Here is a 23,874-nt window from a genome sequence, read left to right as displayed (position 1 = left end):
TATTGTTACTACAGTTTCATATATTTTAAATTAAACTTTGAGTTTTGTTTTTTATACAAGTAAAATAAAATAATATACACAATTTTTTTAATATCATGTTCATTGAGAATTAGTTTGATGTACAAACAGAATGTCGTAATGAAATGTGAAGGAATAAACATTTTTCACAGTCAATGAAGTATTTTTCAAATGTTACTGGCGTAACTTGTTACTCCTATCGTGTGTACGATGACAAAAAAATAACACTTGACATTTTAACAAAACCCAATAAATTCGTAGACTTCTATCATGATGTATATATAGTTGTGTGTGTGTGTGTTATAATGCAATAAGTCTCTCCTACTAAATCTGGTGAATTTTTACAGTATAATATAAATAGTATAATATCAGAAGATTTTTTTCTCGTATACTTATATGAAGTTTAAATCCTTCCTTTGTCCGAAAGTTTAATGGTTACGACATATTACAATGATAGATCAGAATTATTATTTCTTGAGATAAGTGAATACTAACAGCTTAAAACTTGGCAAAATTTACGAGGTCTTTCCGAAAGTTTATAGTTATATTTTACTGTTTGTGAAAAATAAGTTAAAAAAGCTCTTTAGAAGAGGACATAAGATGAAAGGACAAATAAGTTGTTCAGATAGCGTCCTGGAGGCGATAATGAAATAAAGTGATTGTGACGTAATGGATGTGACGAGAACTTTCTTTGAGTGTGTAGTCATAATTTTAATATTAACGTTTAAGTATTTCATACTGAGTGACTTCTTAAAATACTTGATTACATTACAAACAGCGCGAAGCCTTTCTACGACCATCATCCAAGTGAAGCAAGCTTCCTTCCTCTCTTACAACCTGTTGATTGGCCAGCTGAGTAACGCCTGCCTTCTTCCCACGTTGTCACGAGAGGTCGCAGATACAAAAATCAGTTTGTTTGTTCAGAGACTCACAGTTTATTCTAACCAGTAACACGAATCCAAAGAGATCAGGTACTTTGACAATTACTTTCTCTTTGTACGTTACTGTTATCCAACTCAGCTAAGACAGTCTAAGACAATGGTGGCTACTCCAAGGTTTGTTACAAGTTTCATTGTTGGCATGTTTGTCACAAGTTTTCTTCTTGAGTTAGCACATCCATACCCAACCAATCAAGGGCTAGATCTCAAGTCTCTCTTGCTGAAAGTAAGTTACAACCATATGAGTTTAGACTAATTTTTCTTACATCTGTTATAAATGTTTGCTAATAGCAAAAATGTTTTGTCATTTTATATTCCAACCCGTAGTCTTCATGTTCATGTTTAGGAAAGACATTTTCTGAAACTAGCTTATTGTAGGCTCCTTAAGCTTGTCCTTTTGTTAAACATTCTCAATAAATATGAATATTTTTATTAAAGATATCGACTCAAGTATTTACTGAGTAGAAATATCTTCATGAAGATATTGTTGTTTTTATCTATACTCGATCACCCGGAGAATCAAACTTCGGATTTTTACGTTGTACATTTGTAAATTTACTATTGATCCACTGAGGGACTTGTCGAAGTTCTCTGATTGAAGTGGCCAAAAATAGTAAAAATGTATGTGTTACGAGAGTAAACATTTTTTTTCGATTTACTAGAAACATCATATCCATTAATGACACCTTCAGTTATTTGCATACTATATATAAACTGCATTTTTTTACAATGCGATGTTAATACAGTTTTTGCATTACCATACTGTGTTTTCACTCGCCGTGTGTGTGTGTTTTTATTTCTTTGCATCTTTATCAACAATATTTCTCCAAAGCAGTTGAATGGATATTGGCTAAAGGTAGTATATATTTGTACTATGACTCAACTCAGAAGTAATTAGTTTTTGAGGGTCAAGTTGAAAGCCAGGTCGAGAAGATAAAAAAAATCCCCAACTGTTAACATGAGGTCAGATTTTTTACAGTCGCTTTGATCTATAACTCAGTCAAAAATGATCGGATTTTGATGAAATTTGGTAAAAATATGTAGAAAATATTCCTCGTCGTTCTATCAAAAATAGTCCTTATCCATTAATAACGACGAACATAAGATATATTTTTCAGGGGTCGAATATGATCAACACTGCATGGTGGAGGTATGCGCTCTGCTAAGTGCCCTTTAGTTTTAATATACTTTATAGTATCAGTAAAGAACATCATGATATTAAAGTTTAAAAGAGCTGATGGTTATAGAACGCTCTGAAATCGCTTGAGTGTTTGAGTAGTTTTGTTTTCCACTTAAATAACCACTTCGCAACGATCTACATTCTTATTTTAATTCAAAACGGAGAAACTTTGATTACTTCAGAACATATTATATTAATTACTTGGTTAGGGTAATGTATTTGAAGGTACATTAATAATATTATATACCAGAAGAAACAGCTAAAGCTTTCACAGTTTTGAAAAAGCTTTGAACACCCAAAGCGTTTGTGCAAAAGTTTTTCATTAATTAATTTGCGTTGATTGTTAATTTAATCCGTGTGATATATAATTATTTTAACTCAGTTTTTAAGTTTAGTGGAAACACTGCATTTTAATGTATCGTTTAAATGTTAACAGTATAAAAATAACTTATATTCTGTTTCTGGATTATGAAAAATATTTCTTAAATTAAATTGAAATTGATAATTCAAAATTTTGTAATTTTACGTTACATAGTCGCCACGTTTTCTCATTGTTGCTAGTTCATTTTTACCACAGAAACTTGTTTCTATATCATTGTTAACACGTACAGACTAAATCTCTAATAATTACCTGAGAACTAAGTCTTTGAGAAGTTTGAACTTCGTATTTATATATTATACTAATTTTATATGCAACCACTGTATAACAATATTTTTACAACAGGTAACAATACAATGTTAACACTCCTACGAAAAGACGTTTCTACTCCTGATTTCTCCAAGCCCGTTCCCCTGGCTGTGGTTTCGCTAGATAGTAGATAGGGACAGAGAAATCTCGTTAATCCATTCATTAATGGATTTAAATGGCAATTTCATTTAAATACAAAATTATTAGCCTAATATTAATAACCTTTCAAGTTGCTCTGGGGCCTATTAGGCCCCACTTTTCGTAGGAGTGTTAATTCTTAACTACTTTATGAAGTCTTATTCATCACGTTTGTCCCTCAATGGATCAGTGGTAAGTTTTGAACTACTATGCTAAGATACAGAATTCGATTCCCTGCAGAGGACAGAGCCTGTTATGTAGATTTGTGCTAAAACAGCAACAACCGTCATGTTTGTCTATTATAAATTTTTAGCTCAGTTATTGCTCGGATTATCTAACTCTAATATGAATTATAGGCCTACAAGTTCGCGACGTAAACTTAACCACTATTCGGAAAAAAAAATATTACTCTAACTTATATTTAAATTAAGTCCTTAACCGACTAGGAGCTTTTTATAAACTACTCCATGATATACTAATCCAAAAGAAATGGTGATGATAATAAAGTTGATATCTGATATCATTAAACAATACATCAAATTAGTTGTGATTTTACTTGAGGTGGTGAGTTCTAATGTTAACTGTTATATTTGTACGTATATGTACAGTATAGTGCAAAAGTGCTAGGACAAGAAAATATTCTGTTATTCTTTTCATTTTACAGAGCTAATTTTTCAATGCCATTACAGAATATAAATTTCAACACTACGGTAATGCTTCACTGATCCTAGTTGACAATTCAATGAGCTAAGATGACACTACTTATTATTCTTAAGAATTCCCATAAACTTGTAACAAGGATACGTCATAAAGGTTCTGCTTTGATGAACACACTGATCATATTTAGGTTCTAAAATAACTGTCATGGTAAACCATGCAGTGTTTTGACAATATAAAAAGTAGCAAGCATACGGTTGCGGTATACGCAAGAATAAATCAAATTTGTAGCAATCCACAAATAAACCTTCACAAAAACAGTGTTTAACGCAACATATTATGTTTTGTTCTCATGACATGTAGATAATTGTCAAAAGAGCAGAGAGTTCACGTAAAAACTCTAAGTGATACTGGTTAGACTCTTCGACAAATTTCTGCAGACTTGAAATGCTTCCCAAAACTGTCAAGTGCAGCCTAGATCGTGAGACTGAGACTGAGATAAATAGTAAAAGAAGAGACAGAACACCTGATCTTAAGTATCTTCGTTTCTGCAGCCTTTTTGCAGCTAAAAAAGTACAAAAACTAGACTGTTGATGATTGTAAAAGTGTATTATGGACGGATAAATCCAAGTTTGGAATATTTGGTTCAAAGCTTTTGTACGTAGAGCAAAAGATAGGTAAAAGATACTTAACTCAATGCATAGCACCTGCTATGAAGCATGATGGACGCAGTTTGATGGGTTTTAGGGATGTTTTTCTGCTAAATCAACAGAAAATATTTGCAAAATGGTAGGAATAATGGACAAGCACAAGTGCCATCAGATACTAATCCGTCATGATATGTTGAGTAGTATGTTTGCGATACTATAATACTATAAAGTGGGTTTTGATACCCGTGGTAGGCAGATCACAGATAGTCCTTTGTGTAGCTTTGCACTTAATAATAATGAAACAAAACCAAATGGTTTTTGTGTGTTATTGGTAAAGGATTTACTAACAACAAGACAAAGATCCCCAACCTATGAAGATATTACTTAGTTAAGAAAGAATCTGTTGAAGTCATTCAAATGATGCAATGGCCCCCACAGATACCCGATCTTAATATAATTGAGCAGATCTGGTATTTGACAGATCAAAAACTTTACAAATCAGAAGGTACTTCCAAAGAAACTTTGTGGGAACGTATTACAGACATTAAGAGTAAAATCTTAAAAGAGACTTTGGTTTTTATGTTGAATCAATGTTTGAAAGATTGTCTGCAGTTATCGAAACAAAAGGAACACACAAAATATTAACTGACTCCTGAACTCAAACACTTCCTTTGAGTTTCTGTTGTACTAGATATAAAGATTAATAAAATTTTGATGTTTCATCTGTGATTTACCTTTTATTGTTCTTTGAAAGTAGCCTGAAATCTAAACTTTGACTTTTATTGTTCTTTGAAAGTAGCATTAAACCTAAAATTTGACTTTTATTGTTCTTTGAAAGTAGCCTGAAACCTAAACTTTGACTTTTACTGTTCTTTGAAAGTAGCCTGACACCTAAACTTTGACTTTTATTGTTCTTTGAAAGTAGCCTGAAACCTAAACATTGACTTCCTTCTAGCATTTTACACAATACTGTACGTTTGATATTCTTTTCTTTTTCACCAGAACTGAAGTATATAGTGCAGTAAACGGATTCAAAACCACATAGATGTGTTTATTTGTGTTGTTATCTTTTATAATTTGCGTAATTTTTATGAATAATAATTTTAAGTGGTTTGGCATCCAGACTCAGACCTCCCGTGCTCTACAAATAGATTTTTCATTCACAACCGCCTTGTCAATGCTGTAGAACAAGAGTATTTATCGCCCAGCTCAGCTTGAGTTCTAATGTTTGGTCAATAACATAATTACACATATGAGTGTTTTAATTTTATTCAGAAACATTTTCAGGTCAAATAAAAGCAGAACAACGGAAAAAGTCAACAAGCTACTTTGATGTATGGTTGCACTCGTTTTTACCATGCTATGTTCAAAGTATTTTATCCTGTAGCTCACAGGGTATGTGTATAGAAACCAGTTGGATGTCCAAATAGAAGACGGTTATCGCATCTAATCTCATGGAAAAGGCTGTAAGACGTTTGGTAACATACACCCCTCAGGGTTAAGTTAACAATAAATGTCCTTATGCTGAGTGCATTAAGTTACTTATTCCTACACGCATGAACTTTGATTGGTTGAATAACAATATTAACTTATATTACCTTTTAAAGAACACGATTTATTCTTGTGAATTATTCAGCCAAACAAGCTGTTCAGAACATTTAAAAAAATGTGAAGCCCCATCTATTATTCGGTTTATTATTTGCTACCTAGTTATACCTATTTCAAAGAATTCCACCTCTTATCAGAAACTCAGTGACCATTGGTAAATCGAATAATGTGGGGCTATCGTATTTATTTTTATTATTTTAAACAGCTTAAGGGGATGAACAATTCACAAGAATAAATTAGTAGCTTCAAAGCTGCACATCCTTGAAATTCGTGTAAAGATTAATGTGTTAGTAAAAGACATTTCAATACACCATACATAGAATACAATTCTGTTTTTAAATGCGGAATACAGTTTAGCGACGACTCACTTCAAAAGCAGTTTACTCAATATACCTGTACGTAAAAGTCATTTTCTTTTGTGAGATATTACACAACACAGACTTATGACAACCTCAAAGACAAAATAGCCAGCTTTGGAATTTTTATTTACAGACATGAAGTATAAAAAGAAAATCGCAAAATGTATAACAGGGAATTCTAAACCTAAAGACATTGGCTATATGCGTAGACGTATAAGGGTTGTTATCGATGGTGTTTTTACCTACACACATACTTACATTTATTTTTTACAAAAAATGGGTCATATAGTCCCAACCCATCCATGACCTTCCTCGTGTTATCTTTTATCAAAACATATAAGGAAAAGATGGCTGAAAGTTGCGAACAAAGAGGCACAGATTTAGCTTTATATATTAGATATTTTTATGCACCAGCGATACCAAGCGTGAGGCTCATATACCAGTTCGATTTTATTACTTATCAGGATTTATACCAGTCTACTCTGAAAATGTAATCTGATAGATGCGGGTTCGAGTCCCCGTCGCACCAAACATGCTCGTACTTTCAGCCGTGGGGACGTTATAATGTGACGGTCAATCCCATTATTCGTTGGTAAAAGAGTAGCCCAAGAATTGGTGGTGGGTGGTGATGACTGGCTGCCTTCCCACTAGTCTTACACTGCTAAGTTAGAGACGACTAGCGCAGATAGCCCTTGTGTAGTTTCGCGCGACGTTCAAAAACAAACAAACTACCCTAAAAATGAAATTATTTTGTGCAGAATTAGAGTAAATTGACATAGGAGACTTTGAGCGTGATTAAATACATCAGTCGAAAGGATCTCACCTCCTAACTCCAAAAAATGTAATTATATCTTAAATTTGTCAAGAGACGAAGGAGCTATGAGCTAGAAGTCTGTACTTGAATAAACCTCAGAATCATTCTATCAGCCATTATGCCGCAGCTATAAAAATGAAGAGTGTATAGAAGAAATTGAATTCACAGCTTGGATGGATATTAAAGTGGGTCGAAAGAAAGTCTACCTTCGATAGATGTCCACCGAATGTTTACTTCTCAAAGACCGACAAAAAAAATGGAACAAAACAAAAATGAATTGTAAATTTAGAATTATGTTGTAGAGAAGGAAAACATTAATGATATATATATAACAATTCATCAAAAACGGAAAAAAAACGCAGAACAAATACTTGGACACCATGTAATACCAGTTGAAAGTAAATAGTAGAAACTACGAGAGAATTAGAAAGAGGGAAATATGATATAAATATTCATAGATAGAGAAAAAGAAGGGAAATCTGAAACTAAAGGAATTAAATACTTACGTGAAATCAATGGAGAAAATGGACTGATAATCATGAATGGAAGACACAGAAAGATGAAGAGAGAAATCTAACATAGAAGAGAGAGAAGAGTTTTAGTTGTGTATTATATACAGTTACGACAGAAAGTGTTCGTACCCCTGCGTCATAAGTAGTGTCTTCCTCATAACTTAAAAGGTATCAAGATTAGGATAACGAAAGTAAAGTATATTATAAATATTATACTAACACACATCTACATAAATTTTTATATAAATTAAACAACAAATAAACTGTTTATGAACAAATAACCAAACATAGGAGGAGCAAAAAGTGTTAGTGCGTCAACTTTAAAGGTCAGTTGTGCAGTCTTTCAGGTGAATTACTTGGCGCAATCTCTCCTCATAGCCCTCCATGATCGTTTGACAGTACTCGACTGGTATTTTCTTCCATTCTTCTTTGCAGAAGGCCTCCAACTCTTGCAAGTTTTCGGATGACGCTGATGAACCCTGGTCTTCAACTAATACCAAACGTTTTCAATTGGGTTGAGATCGGGTGACTGCGATGGCCACTCTAGAACGCTTATATGGTTCCTCTGCAGCCAGGATTACACATATTTCGATGTGTGCTTAGGGTCATTGTCGTGCTGGAAGATCCAACGACGCCCAAGCCAGAAGTTTCGAGCATGATTCTTGATATAAGTGCCTAATATATCAACGTAGTTTTCTTTTCTCATGATTCCGTTGACGCGGTGAAGGCTGCCTACACCAGAAGAGCTGAAAGAACCCTATAGCATGATCGAGCCACCTCTGTGTTTAACTGTAGGGACGGTGTTCTTTGGAAGATTTCGTTCCCCCTTCTTACGGAAAATATTGCGAACATCATTGTGGCCGAAAAGCTCGATTTTAGTCTCGTCTGACCAAAGAATACTCTTCCAATATGTAAAGGGTTTATCTACATGCTTTTTTGCATACCTGAATCATGCTTCTAAATGAACAGGCTTTAAATATGGAGTTCTACGAGGACGGCATGCTTTGAACCCAGAAGAGTGTAACATGTTCGTAACTGCAGAGGTGCTTACTTCAACCCCAGTTTCCCTTACCAGTTTCTGTATGTCATTACGTGTTAAACGAGGGTTCCTATTAACTTTTCTGAGAACCTTCCTCTTGGTTCTCTCTGGAATTTTGATGGGGCGTCCGGAACGAGGGAGGTTAGCAGTTGATCCTGTAAGCTTAAACTTGGCAATTATACTTTGAACAGTAGATTTTGGCACATTAAGTTGTGTAGCAATACCAGAAAAAGACACAAGAGACATGTATTTTACAATAATTTGATTTTTTAAATTACTGGACAGTTGTTTCCTGTTCGCCATGATGACCAAGCATATAATGACGGAGACGGCACTAAATTGCCGGAAGTACATTTTTTCTGGCTAAATTCGAATAATTATGAACCCAGTGTCTAGTTCTGAAATGGTATAATGTAGTTTATTCGCCAAACTAAACAAAATTTTTACGGGAATATCAGTTTTTCTCCACGTTCTGAAATGTACGAACACTTTCTGCTCCTCCTATTTTTGGTTATTTGTTTATAAACAGTTTATTTGTTGTTTAATTTACATACAAAGTTAGGTAGATGTGTGTTAGTATAATAATTATAATATATTTTACTTCTATTAGCCTAATCGTGAAACGTTTTAATTTAGGAGCAAAAAAACCACTCTGGACGCAGGGGTACGAACACTTTCTGTCTTAACTGTAAGTGTATAAAAGGAAAGAAGAAGAAATTCGATTAGATGAAAGGACCATCGAATCAAATCATCTTGGAAAAAAAAAATCAAAGCGAGTCTCAAATATATAAGAAATCTCCATAAGATTTTTGTGGTAGATATGAAATCGATAGGCTCAAAAAACTGACAAATGCTAAAAGTAAATTGCTGTATTTGAGTATCAAAGCGAGGATCAAAGAACTCACAAATACCTACAGTTAATGGTTGTAATTGAATATTAAAACGAGGATTAGAGAACTCACAAATGTCTAAAGTTAATTTTTGTATTTGAGTATCAAAGCGGGACTCAAAAATTTGACAAATTTTTCTAGGGTATTGTTAGATTTATACAAAATCACCAGGTTCAGAAATAAACAAATGCTTATAATGTTATTACTTATATCAATTTGTTAGACTCAAAGTGCTGACAAATATCTGTAACATGATTGTTATGGACGTCAAAAATTAGACCAAAAGAAAGATAGGCGTATTTAAAAATTATGAAATCACGCTCAATGAAGCATCGTAGTAAGTCACTCAAAATATTATTTCAACCTATCTTCATTAATTATTAAATGACTGTCACTCTTTTTCTTAAATCCACTACTCATGTTATTATTTCTCAGGATGTGGCAGCCAAACGGTCAACGATCATGTTAAATAAGTTGATGAGCACCCTTCAGAAAGCTCTGCGAGAAGACGAAATAGTCAGCGACCAGATGGAACTTCAAAGACGGGGCGGTGAACATAAATTTTGGAGGTGTTATTTTAATGCTGTTTCTTGTTTCCGGCGAAAGTAATTACTGCATCGTTTTGCGTAAAAAGCCGATATAAAAGGTAAGTCGCTAAAATGTCACAGATTTCTCTTACCATAAAAGATGTCATTTTCATATTGTTATGTCAAACAAACATATTTTTGGCGGATGTCACAATTATAGCTCAATATTTTTACTTAGGTTACTCCGGATTGCGTGTTGCAGAGCAGAACTTGAAAGTTATATTGATGTATTGACTGGAAGAAAGTTACGTAAATTCGCATGATTAAAGAAAGATTATCTTAGGGCATGAAAAGTTGCTTATATAAAGTGTAATTGTGAAAAGCGCAAAAAACGCCAATAAAAACTGCAAAACACAAAAACGCAAACTTGCATGCACTTCCGCATAAACCCAGGAAACCTTCATGCCAAATCTGGTGAAGATCCATTAATATGCGGCAAAGTAGTAGTATAAAAATCCAAAAATGTTCATAAAAACCGCAAAATTTATTTGTATCCCTTCAGTTCTAACAAACATTCATACCAATTTGAAGTATGACAGTTATAGATTTTGTTTGTTTGTTTTTGAATTTCGCGCAAAGCTACTCGAGGGCTATCTGCGCTAGCCGTCCCTAATTTAGCAGTGTAAGACTAGATGGAAGGCAGCTAGTCATCACCACCCACTGCCAACTCTTGAGCTACTCTTTTACCAACGAATAGTGGGATTGACCGTAACATTATAACTCCCCCACGGCTGGAAGGACGAGCATGTTTGGTACGACGGGGATTCGAACCCGCGATCCTTAGATTACGAGTCGAACTCCTTAACCCACCTGGCCACGAACGGCCATTTTATTTTGAACGTAAGCATCGTAATTTAGTTAGTGATTTAGTGAGAGAGTATTTCTGGTACTAGCGTCAAATCTTTAAACCATAGTTATTGATGTCCCATTACTCCTGTAAATCATCATTTATAACTCCCACGAGTAATCATCATGGACAAAATTACTAGACTGTATCAAACTTTTACACAAAAATAGAAGACAAGTCTATTTTTAATAATGTGATCTCTATGTACCATCATCCTCTCTTATTTCGTTTTTTCAGTTGGAGAGGAATGGGAACGCTTAAGAATGGTCAAGCTCATTTAAATATGTAAATATATTTTAAAACCTAAATAATATGTAATTTGCTAGATAAGTTCTTTCATTTTCCTGCGTATCTGTCTCTATTGTTATTGTTGTTTGAAAAACAATAAATAATACTTTTACACTTGAGCAACTCATTAGAAAGGTTTTATAGCTAAGCAGAACCTGTAAGACTCGAACTGAGTTTTTTTTTAAATAATTTGCAGTTACACTTAGAATTCCACACAAAAAAAAACATTTGTTACCATGTATTTCGTTTTTTGAATATTTAATTACATAGTTAAGTATGTTATAATGACGACAAAGTTACAACCAACATAAAATGCTCGTATTTTTTGCTGACTTATCTTTAAAAACTTGTAATATTCTTAAAATAGACATAATCAACTAATTTGTCAAAACATTATGAAACAGACACAGTATCAATGCATAATACCCGTTATTGCACTCCTAGTTTGTTTTTCATTAATTTGTGAAATTAATGAAAATCCTTTTTTATGGCAAAAATAGTTTTCTTTTATTATACTGCTTATTTTTATTGAAACAATCTTCTGTTATTACTACACGCACAGAACTGACACAAATAGGCTTTGGTATAAAATTACGAGTGGGGAAGAAAAGAATCATATTACCTACTACGTTACCCATTCGTATAGGTGTATAAAACCATATTCTGTACACAGTTATAAACGATTACACTAGATGACGTTGCAAGGCTAGGTGAAACGCGGTGGATTTTATTTCGTCCCAAAATTACAGTAATGCCAATGCAAATCACGTGATAATTCAAAATCCTTCAGACGAAATATGATTTAACCCTCAGCAGAAAGAAATTTACTCTTAGTAATATGCTTCGTCTAAGACAATTATGTGTGTCCTGCATATATTTTTATATAAATTTGTGCTAACTGGTAAGGCTGCAGTTTTTGTAGCTTTACTACAACAAGGGAGCATTGAGGGCTTGTGGTGCACAGAGTAAATTTTGTTGGGGCCTTCAGAAGTGAACTTTGTAAGTAAGTAAATTGCATTTCAGTACTATTTGTTAACCACAATTTGAAAAACACATAAACACAAACAATAGGTAAATAATAAACAAAATACTAATAGTAAAGTTTCTAATGTACAAATAATGAAACTAGTTGTTGTTGTTAAATGACTGAGTAAATATCTATCAATGAAGATATAAAACAGTTGTTGATGAAATGTTACAAAATAATTGGTTTATATGAAACGACTTAAATTGGTGTTTTTGATATTGGGACATTTATAAACATATGTTTTAAATCATACACCAAGTTTGATTATTTTTCTATTAATCGGAGTGCCCCTTTTATTCGAAGAACTCGAGGAATTACACCTACTTACCGCTCATTAACCCTTAAACAGCGGAAATGTTTGTTTGTTTTTGAATTTCACGCAAAGCTACACGAAGGCTATCTGCGCTAGCCGTCCCTAATTTAGCAGTGTAAGACTAGAGGGAAGGCAGCTAGTCATGAATACCCACCGCCAACTCTTAGGCTACTCTGTTACCAATGAATAGTGGGATTGACCGTCACATTATAACGCCCTCACGGCTGAAAGGGCGAGCATGTTTGGTGTGACGGGGATTCGAACGCGCGACCCTCAGATTACAAGTCGAATGCCTTAACCCACATGGCCATGCCGGGCCAAGCGGGAATGTTGTAGGTAGCAGCAGTAATTGATGATGGCCGCCATTTAAGGGTTAATCCGGTTTTGCTTTCTTCATCTACACGTCTACATCTATTTTATGCCTGTCGTGTATTTCTTATTCACAAACTTAACAAACAATAACGATCAGTTCCTACATAGAAAACTTTAATACCAATTCAGAGTATCATTAAAACTGTAATATTTGATCTAGTGTATTGGTAATACTATATACAAAACATTTAAGTTTTACTACGTAATTGATTTATTTGTCTGACTCCAAGTAACTTACTGTGTTAAGATACAAATGTATCTTAAACACAAAATAAACATAAAATGTTAATTGTTTTAATTTTCTGCAATTTATAGATAGATTTACCACTGAAGATAGTCAAGACGGAACCTACTTGTGAAGACTTGCCTGCGATAAAACATCAATGTTTAGGCAAGTTGAAGAAAAGAAAAAAAACAACTTCATTATATGGTTTGTAGCCTGTCACATTGATAGTTTTATCGGCAGTTTAATGTAGTATGTATTAAACTCTAAACATCTTGATAAATTTACGTTTTGTTGTTTTACGGTTATTAAAAAGCTTATTCCTCTAAACACTCCTGCAGGTTGATATTTGTGATATTCGTAGGTGTCTCAGTTTCTGTAGTTATGACTGTACTAATAGTTCGTAACTTTCGAGAAATTGCAAATAAAATCCGGAACTTTCCGAGAAAAATAAACGAATCAAACTTACTTGTATTTTTCTCATTACCAAACGATAACCTCTTGACAAAGAATTTAATCACTTCTTTTATCTTCCAATAATTAATCATTTTTATTCAACATATTCATGGGAAAAGTTAAATAGTTAGTAATTAATGATACATGAAATTATTATTATATTATGGTAGTTGTAAGTATGGAGGCTTATAACATTAAAAATCGGATTTCTGTACTCGAGGTGGGTACAACACAGAAAACCAGTCCATTATATAGACTTTGCGCTTAACTATAATCAAACAAGTGAACAAAGTAGTGTGTTATGGATGAAAAATTAGTTCTTTATTAACACAATATACATTTATTTGACTATTAATATCTCATACAAAATACATCAAGTATTCTCATACTTCATGGCTTGTAAGTGAACCATCTTCTGCATCTACAAATGCATCATTATTTTAATTTCGTTTAAATTAACATAACTTCTGAATAAAATGACCTCACCAGAAACGTAATGAAGGAACGACCTTCCGAAGATTCCTTTTAATGGAGCTTTATAGTCATTTATTCTTTCTGCCCTAGGTTAAATCTTTCAAATACTTCCAACGATGAGATTAGTTGTAAATAAATTAGAGCAAATCTTAGTTACTTAACTACCCAACAAGTCTTCAGTGGCTGTAATCGTCACGAGGAATATTCAAGTTAATTATAATTAAAAAATATTTTGATCCTAATAAATGTCATAAATAAATTTCATTTTTAATTGAGTTACATGTTACTCCTAACGTCAAGAAGAGGTTCCAAGTTTATTATACAGAGCTGATTAAAAACTTATAATGGACTTCCAGAAATGCTTCAGCATCGTTAATGAGATAATGTAAATGTTCTTCTGCTTTAGGTTGAAATGAAAATATTTCTTAGCAGTTTTATCTTCATATAGATAAGCTTTAGCAACGTCAGATCGAAGTTAAGAGATGTTTTAATGAATTCAAGTTGACATAAGTTCTTTCGCAACTTTGATTTAGAATAAAAATATTTAAGAATTTTAAGTAAATATAAGAAAATACTCTTGTAACACAGTCGTGATGAGGAGCCACTCCATCTACTGCAGGATGAGATGAAAAGTCACTTCAATTACTACAGGTTTAGCTAAATAACCTATCCAATTACTACAGGTTGGAACAAGCAATCACTACACCTGCTACACATTGAAATGAAGAGTTACTTAATCTACTGTAGCTTGTAATGCGAAGCCATTCCAACTACTAAAGATTAACACGAAGAGCCATTTTAATATACAAGTTGCAATGAAGAACTACTCTAACTACTAGAGGCAGTTTTTGGTTTTTATTTAATAAGCAAGTGATGGTATAAGATTAGATACTTATAAGACATAATTTATGTATATTCTTCTCCGTATCAGTTCTTGTAAAAAGCACAATCGAGTGAAAGAGCTACTTCAAGTACAATAGACTGTGATGCGGAACTCTTCCAACTATTAAAAGATGAGATGAAAAGCTAATCATTTACTACAGGCTATGATGAGATGAATAGCTAATCATTTACTACAGGTTATGATGAAAACCTGTTCTAACTAATACTGGTTGAGATGTGGAGCTACATCAAGCGATATAAAGAAACACTTCTAGTACGACAGGTAAAGATGAGGAACTCCTTCAAATACTAGAGGTTCAAATATGAAGCTGTTACATCATCTTCTTTAGTGGCGTTCGTTGGCACATTTTTTTACGAAGGTGTGGTTCATGGCTTACTAAATATGCCGATTGGTTCCCAAATTTATCTTACCCTTGAGAAAGTTTGAAACTTGTTTATTTATTTATATTCTATATTTTTGTTTTAATATCAAAATTTGAAAAAAAAATTAAAACAACTATCGGAGCTTTTTCTTTAATAGCTAAATGAGATTGATTTATGAAAATTAATTTATTAAACTTATGAAACTTACTTTTCCACATATTAAAACTGGTAGTTTTGACTTTAATTATAAAATAATAATATACATTTATGAGATATCTAAATGTACTTTCTTCTCAATTTCATTTAATTTTTCTTTTACTTCAAGATACCTAAATCATCTATTTCATGAAGTCCTCCCAATAACATAATCAAAACAAATATTAGAGTGTCGTTTATAAATTACGATAAATGTTAGTGTATTTTATTACTAGATATGTGAGTGCTGAATAGATATTGTAATATCAACCTTAAATAACAATAAATGAATCGTTATTCAATTAATGTTCATATTACTTGCCATGAATAGTAAATTATTTTATTTACACGTATATATATTAAACAATATGACTTCCTTAAAAAGTCAAAGCTTGTGACAACTCGTCTTTTACCAGGCAGATCTGAAGTACAAATCACATAATCTGAAAAATATGTGCTTTGGTTGTTTACTTTATTTACAAGGCAAATCTGAAGTACAAATCACATAGTCTGAAAAATATGTGCTCTCGTTATTTACTTTCTAAATTCTTCATTTGTTGACTTTCTATTTCTACAGTGAAACAGTTTTATTATACACTATAGAAAAAATTGGGAGAAGACCGAGCAAAAGGAACCACTTAAGGAAAAGTTCGATATATATTTTGTAGTTTGAAAAGTTGGAAGTTACCAATCATTTCCATATAGGAAGAGATGAGATTTTTCTACAAAACTACAAAAGACTCATTGCTTAGGAACTTCAAAAATTGTTATTAACGAAAATGCAAAGGTATTCAAAACTTCCCTCTCTGAACTTCTCGGACAATGGTAACCACTGTGTAGGGAAAAGAAAGCAAACGTTCAATTATTTTTTGCAGAGGGAAGCTACATCCTCAACAACCAATGGAAAAAAAAATCTACAAGCATTTGTCACGGTTGGATTTCCCAACGCCCTCATAGGCAGTGCGATTTTCATGTGCCGATTGTTTGCTTTCGTTGTATTGGATCCAATCTTCCTGGGCAGACTAAATAGACAGCTCATTGCAAAGGACGCAGTAATAACTGTGACCGATTGAGCAAGACATCATTTGTCCTTTTTGTCTTTTGGCATTGTTCGTGTGACTCGTCATCAGCTTTTGCTTAGGTTTTACCACTGGCTTTTTTCTCCTTTGACTTTGGCATTGCACTCTGCGCTCGTTTCAATACATTATTCGCTCCCTGCTTCCGTTTCTATGTTTTCTTTGCCATCTGATCTTGGTTCAAGTACATTCTTGGAGAAAGTTGATATAAGTATCTTGCACCTCTGCTTTCTTTTCTACGTTTCTTTATGTCATTAGAATCTTTCTTCGGTTAGTGATTGTTATTCTCGAGAGACACAACCAACGCAGATCGGCTATTCTCACTGATGCCTGATGAGTAGCAGTGATTCATTATTATTAAATCAGAGGGTCCATCTAAATCATAGGAAACTGGGCTATTGTGTACATGATCCATGTGACACTAGGGCTTTTTAAAGCAAAGGGACTTAGTGGATTGAATCAATTATGGGGCCAGTTACCCCAGATGACCCAGAAACATCAGCTGCTGAACGGCTATTTCTACTAGAGGGCTCCAGAACATCATTATTTCGAAGACTTTCAGAGGATCCTGAAATATGGACATTTGGAGGGTTATTAACGCTAGAAGACCCAGGTGCAACAAATGTAATGGGGTTATTCAGGCTAGAAGGACCTAGTACACCAGAGACTGTAAAAACAAGTGCAAATCCTGGTATTAGATTATCAGTCAGAGCTAAAGAGTTAGCTAATAAACTCGCCATTAACATTCCTACTTGAAGATGCTTTTATATAGGCTGCTCTGAGCAAAGTTGTGTTTTGCCTTCACTTCCCCGAGGATATGGAATAACCTTAATAAAACCAGTCGCCCTTGTCATAGAAGTTAATTTAGGAACACAAACAGAGAGTAGATTACTTTTCAAAACGCTTTTTACACAATCGACTAACTAACTAACATGGCAGTAATTTAGATTTTATATCTAATAAACTTCAAAGAGACTTGAGAGGGAATCAGCGGCACTCAGAAACTGTTGTTTCTCTTCAACCCTACACGCAGTTTTACTGGGAAGTGATTAGGTTTAAGAGCTTCATGGTAGGTATTGAGACTTGAAAATCCTTTAAATTGGTTCATAATCTGATTTCATTCAGCCAGTTGGTAGGCCATCAATCTTACATCATTTGTTGTGAGGCTATGAAAACAGTACTCGATGTGCTTGTTCTTCTGAGATGAAAGGTCGAAAACAACAATAACTTTCTTCTCACTGTCTTTTATACGATGTTTCATCAAGGTAAGATATGAAACTGATATGTGATTTTAAAGGAAAACTATACATACATATATATTATATCTGTGTGTGTATGTGTCAGTATAAGATATTAATAGCTTCAAAATACAATCTGAATAATCCGAGCGGTGCGATGAATGACGCTTCTCTCTTTAGAAACTTCCTACCCTCACAGAAGAAGGAAGAATCAGCTGTAAATATTATTATTTTAACTTTGCTTAACGCAAACTGAGGTTTATTGTGAAACATTTCTATAAACGTAAGTAAAATTTAACTGGAATAGTAAACTTATGGGATAATGATAGCTCTTGACGAAGTCGGAAGAGCGAAATATTGAGCCAATAAAAATACATTCTGGAGATACTGGTCGTAGTTCTATTTACGTCATCAGTATCATCACATATATGTTCTTGTGGTTAGTCTAGAGGATTTTGTAGTCCGTCAGTATCATTACATATATGTTCTTGTGGTTAGTCTAGAGGATTTTGTAGTCCGTCAGTATCATTACATATATGTTCTTGTGGTTAGTCTAGAGGATTTTGTAGTCCGTCAGTATCATTGCATATATGTTCTTGTGGTTAGTCTAGAGGATTTTGTAGTCCGTCAGTATCATTACATATATGTTCTTGTGGTTAGTCTAGAGGATTTTGTAGTCCGTCAGTATCATTACATATATGTTCTTGTGGTTAGTCTAGAGGATTTTGTAGTCCGTCAGTATCATTACATATATGTTCTCGTGGTTAGTCTAGAGGATTTTGTAGTCCGTCAGTATCATTACATATATGTTCTCGTGGTTAGTCTAGAGGATTTTGTAGTCCGTCAGTATCATTACATATATGTTCTTGTGGTTAGTCTAGAGAATTTTTTCTTACCAAACAAATATCTTGTTTGATTTACTTGTGCATAAAAAAATTATATTTACGTATTGCTTTCTAGAAGGTTTGACAGTTGTTTCATGTGTTCCATAGTCAGTAGTTACTCTATAAAGCAACTCAAACAACTTTTAACATATATCTTAATTGATATGTTTAATTTTTCCTTAACTTTGTCCTGATTGTTCAATAGACAAAGTTTGTCAAATTTTAATAGGTCTCTTATATAAAGCGTTACATCAGTTATTTAGGTCTCATGTTAATAGTGACGTCTAACGAGTTTCATTTACGAATATTTATGTGTATAATTATATCATGAAACATTTCCCATACTAAAAGTTAAAGTTAATAGTCTATTTATTAAGGTTTGAAATCAACCACACTACACAATTCTGTTTTACTGATATTGAACCCATTTTGTATGACATGGTTTAGATAAGTTTGAATGTATAATGTATGACAGCTTCACTGTATAACCTCAGGAACGAAACAGTAAATTCTTAAAATATAATTCTGTAGGACCATTAAATTAAGTTAATGATTAGTTTTGTTTTAAAAAATAACACAGAAAGCAAACGACAGAAAAGAAACATCTACACATTTATATTCATTCTTTAGTTTTATATTTATGTACCATAGTTAATTTTACAATAAACATATCAAAACACTATTTGATAATTTCTGACGTTTGGTTAGGAATAATTGCAAACATTTCATACTAAGTAGAGAATAACATACATATCACTAGCATATGTTACAAAATAAAAGAAAACCTCCAAACAATTATTAAACATTTTAGTTATTAGTAACTTCGTTCCATGTTTTGTTACCTTCCCATCAGAGGTACCCTCCAGTGGCACAGCGGAATGTCTGAGGACTTACACTGCTAAAACCCGGGTTTCGATACTCGTGGTGGGCAAGGCAAAGATAATTCATTGTGTAGCTGTGTGCCTAATTCCACATAAACAAACCCATCAGAAACATAAATGATTTCTTCCATTCACAATCAGGCAGTGGTGTATTTTTGTACCCTATCTCTCAACACCCATTATCTGAGTTCTGGTTGACTTTGCAAATGTTCTGTAGTCTGGACATAACAATTTTTCTCTAGTACATTCTTTGATCTTGATCGAACTCAATGAAACTTTTTATCTCGTAATAACTCGTGTGACATTCAAGCATGATTCTCATCTCTCGTCTCTTAGTGAATTGTGGACAACATGTGTACCATTCAGAAAGATATTTAGGTAAACCCTCTGAACATAGAACTCACAGTCATCCGAACTTCAATATCAGAAAAATCCTCTCTATTTGTAGTACTTCTTCATCCACATACTATAAAATCACAATAAATTTTCTTTGTTACATACAGCTGTGTTTGCTTCTGATAATAGTACTGACGACGTCACCTGGAGCCAACCAATCAAGTCATTAATGTCTTTTTTACTTATTGCGGTCATCACGATGAACATTTAAATGACTCCATAAACAAAAGTACCTGGTAAGAAACATCATCAGCACCAGATCCATAAGGCTTCCAACCATACATCCCGTTCAACCATTACTTACTTCAATTAACCAGCTGGAGAATTAAACCGGTATTCATGCTATTCCATAAGAAGGCATACAGATGATGCGGCCACACGCATAGCCAATGGATTTCGGTATGATAGGACTCTGAAAAAGTCGTTATCGGATTGTTGAAGTGGTTGCTGGAAAACTATTGTTCTCTCACAGTGAATGGATTACGGAAAGTGTACAGAAAGGAGTGTTGTACTTTATCTGTTATAATCTCTCGATGAAACATGTTGCAGTGGTTCGAATCCAAGTCGCACCAAACATGCTCGCCCTTTCAGCCGTGGGGGCGTTATAATGTGACGGTCAATCCCACTATTCGTTGGTAAAAGAGTAGCCCAAGAGTTGGCGGTGGGTGGTGATGACTAGCTGTCTTCCCTCTTGTCTTACACTGCTAAATTAGGGACGACTAGCACAGGTAGCCCTCGAGTAGCTTTGTGCGAAATTCAAAAACAAACAAACAAACAGAAAAGATACATTTTAAGAGCAACTTAAGAATGCTCAAAGCGAAATATATTTTTTTTTATTTATAACGACAGCAACCACTTTTAGAAAGTACAGTCATTCTAATTAAATTAATAACAATATTTCAAAGATGCAAAGAAACTGTACTATAAAGAAAATAAAAAATATATTAAATTAGGCTTATAAAAGGAGAATACACGTGTTCATAAACACAGAATATTTCAGTCTGTACTGCATGTTGTAAAAGAATTAAACATTACAAGTTTCGTTTGCCACGACAAAGGATTCTACTAGTCTTAGCACAAAGCTACAAATAAACGAATTGCATTCTGTCAAGCATGGGGAACTGAGTCCCGGATTTTAAGTTTGTAATTCTGTAAACTTGCTTATTGGAGGATGTGAAAAAGGAATCCAGTTGTACATCAGTATATCTTAATAGTATAGTAAATAAATAAACGAAACGGATGTTCTTGAAAAATAAAAACAAAGGTATGATTTGAATCTAGGGAAGCATATATGTTTATTTCTGGCATTTCGTTTATGAGGCTTTATATCATAAAAATATATTTAAGCATCGCAAACGTGCTTTAAGTTGATAAAAAAATTCTGGATAACTATATTTATGCATTGCTTTAAGTTGATAAAAAATTCTGGATAACTATATTTATGCATGTAACAAATTTGTGAAAATCATAACACAGGTGTTTATTTCCACACTCATATCAAGTAGTTTATCAGAAAATTCAAAAGTGGTCAGAGTTTAAAAAACTCTTCAATTATTTCCAAAAAAAAAACATCCATCTAAACAGGTTGCGTTCAAGAATGACGCTCGTTGGGACAAAAATAAGTCCACTGACGTACGATATTAATTTCCGCATGAACTAAGTACAGGTAGAACGTGTTGCTGAAATGTATTTAGTTTGTTTGTAATTAAGTACAAAGCTACACAATGGGCTATCTGTGCTCTGGCCACCACAAAATATTCAGTGATGAAACCTGAAAATTATAGAGGGATCTAATCGTTAAAGCGATAATTTATATTAAGTGTTAAAACTTAAACGTACCTTAACTACATGCGAATAAAAATATGACACAGTAATATTATTAATTTAAGTCATGGATAAACCTCTGAAAATATACTAAAAAATTAGTGTGAAAAATAACCACGTGCTTCAACATGTGACGCTAATACCAGAAATACTCTCCCACTAAATCATTAACAATATTACACGACACTTGTGTTCATAATACAACACATTTCTTTATGAGTCAGAAACATGAAAATATATACACGCTTTTTAATGTTTTTTTTCCGACTGTTCAAGAAATTAGCAGATCTGTTTTTAAAAGTAGTTCTTTTAACTAGATTGGTACAAGTAGAATTTTCCATTAAAAAGTGGACTATTTCATTAGACTTTAACCCAAATCCACTTTGTTGTTGGTCCTTACAGAACTTATTTCTGTTCCTTACCCAATATCTTTGGCAAAACCATCTAAGACAATTAACTTAGGATGTATAGAAACAAACCGTGTAACTCAGATCTCTTCACTAATATTAATTCATTCATTGGTTTCCATCGACATCATGTTAACTGTTTGTGTGTGTGTTTTCTGTCATTTCGTCATGTGCTACGCATAAACCATTGCTGTTTTATTTCAACATACTATGTCTGTCCAACGGTAGAATTATTAGCTGTGATTTTCTGCACTTCTCAAGTCAAGACTTGGAATACATCTCTAGCTAACCCATGTAATGGACTTTAAGCCTATATCTTCCTTACTTGGTATTGTGGTTCACTAGTTAAGAGTCAACGTTTTTATAGCATGTTCGATCTACTATCTTCTTCATACTATACATCATAGAAAAAAGTACTTTTTGAAAACCTTTAAATATGTATATACTTAGTATTTGTATTCCACAAGTACCTCAATGCCCACTCCATCGATGGCCTGTTTTCTTTTTGTGTTTTGATAGTGTATATCGTTTCTAAACTATTAACTCAGCTGAAAGGTACCTAAGACTGATGAGTATCCAATGCAGAAAGTTATGGTTAAAAGGCATTTGAAAAAACCTTTATATGGTATCATTTCAGCTTCTTATACGCAATGATTCTAAGATACAGTCCTCTTTTTACTTCAATAACAAAGAAATGCCAATTAAACAATCAGTGAGAACTAATACTAGTAAACATGAAGTGCAGGAACAAAAAAGAGCATTACAGGTAAAGTGTTTGAAAGTGTTTTGATAAAGTGTTGCAATAATATCTGGTGAAAATTAAAATATTGAGAGCTAGCTAGAGAGCTTGGCATAGTCTGGTAGTTATGGCGCTTGACTTGCAACCTGCGGATTGCAAAAAAACAACATGCTCGTCCTTTCAGCAGTGGGGACTTTATACTGCAATGGTCAATCTCACTATTCGTTCGTAAAAAGGAAATCCAGGAATTGACGTTGTGTGAAGTAGACAAGCTACCCTTCGTCTGGTCAATTACTTTAAAATTGAGAACATTTTGCATGGTTTTGGGCGATATTGAACAAATAACAGAATTAACATTTGATCTATAACAAGTTCGATTACGAGTATAATGATATCATAAACGTAGAATAATACGGTTTTATGATAAGAAAACCACAACGGCAAAACAGAAGAATTATATGTCGCTAAAGAATTTTTACGGCGACCTTCTAACACTGGAACTAGCGTCATTGCAAAATACGGTATAAATACTAGAATGTGTATTATAATGGTTATTTATTTAAATATTAAAACCACTCTAGTGGTTTGAAAGGTGAAAACTAATGACTTATGTGCCGTAATCTCCGTTACAACCATTTATTTTAAATAATAGAGGTTCCTAGCGGGGAACAATCTACATACGTACAGTAACACTTGCCTTACGAAAAGTAAGGTATTCAGTGAAGGAACTTGAAAATTAAAAAGGAATCTAATCTTTAAAGCACTGAGTAAAAATTGAAACGTACCTCAACAAGGTATGAATAAAAATATTTAACAATAATTATTAATGTAAATTTTGGATAAGTAAGGATAAACCTTTGAAAGTATGCTATAAAATTAGTCTGAATTAT

General features: G+C 33.4%; 1 protein-coding gene across 1 annotated transcript; it reads left to right on the top strand.

The window, feature by feature from the left end:
- Positions 1-901: 901 nt before the first annotated feature.
- Positions 902-13,588, top strand: LOC143250944 (uncharacterized). Its single transcript, XM_076502215.1, has 3 exons — positions 902-1,182; positions 9,927-10,137; positions 13,241-13,588. The coding sequence occupies exons 1-2, from the start codon at positions 1,057-1,059 to the stop codon at positions 10,098-10,100; spliced, it is 300 nt and encodes a 99-aa protein (XP_076358330.1). The 5' UTR covers positions 902-1,056; the 3' UTR covers positions 10,101-10,137; positions 13,241-13,588.
- The last annotated feature ends 10,286 nt before the right edge of the window (positions 13,589-23,874 follow it).

Source organism: Tachypleus tridentatus, chromosome 1, assembly GCF_004210375.1.
Source record: "Tachypleus tridentatus isolate NWPU-2018 chromosome 1, ASM421037v1, whole genome shotgun sequence".
Taxonomy (NCBI): Eukaryota; Metazoa; Arthropoda; class Merostomata; order Xiphosura; family Limulidae; genus Tachypleus; species Tachypleus tridentatus.
Note: the sequence above shows the minus strand (reverse complement) of the source record. Positions and strands in the feature narration are given on the sequence as shown.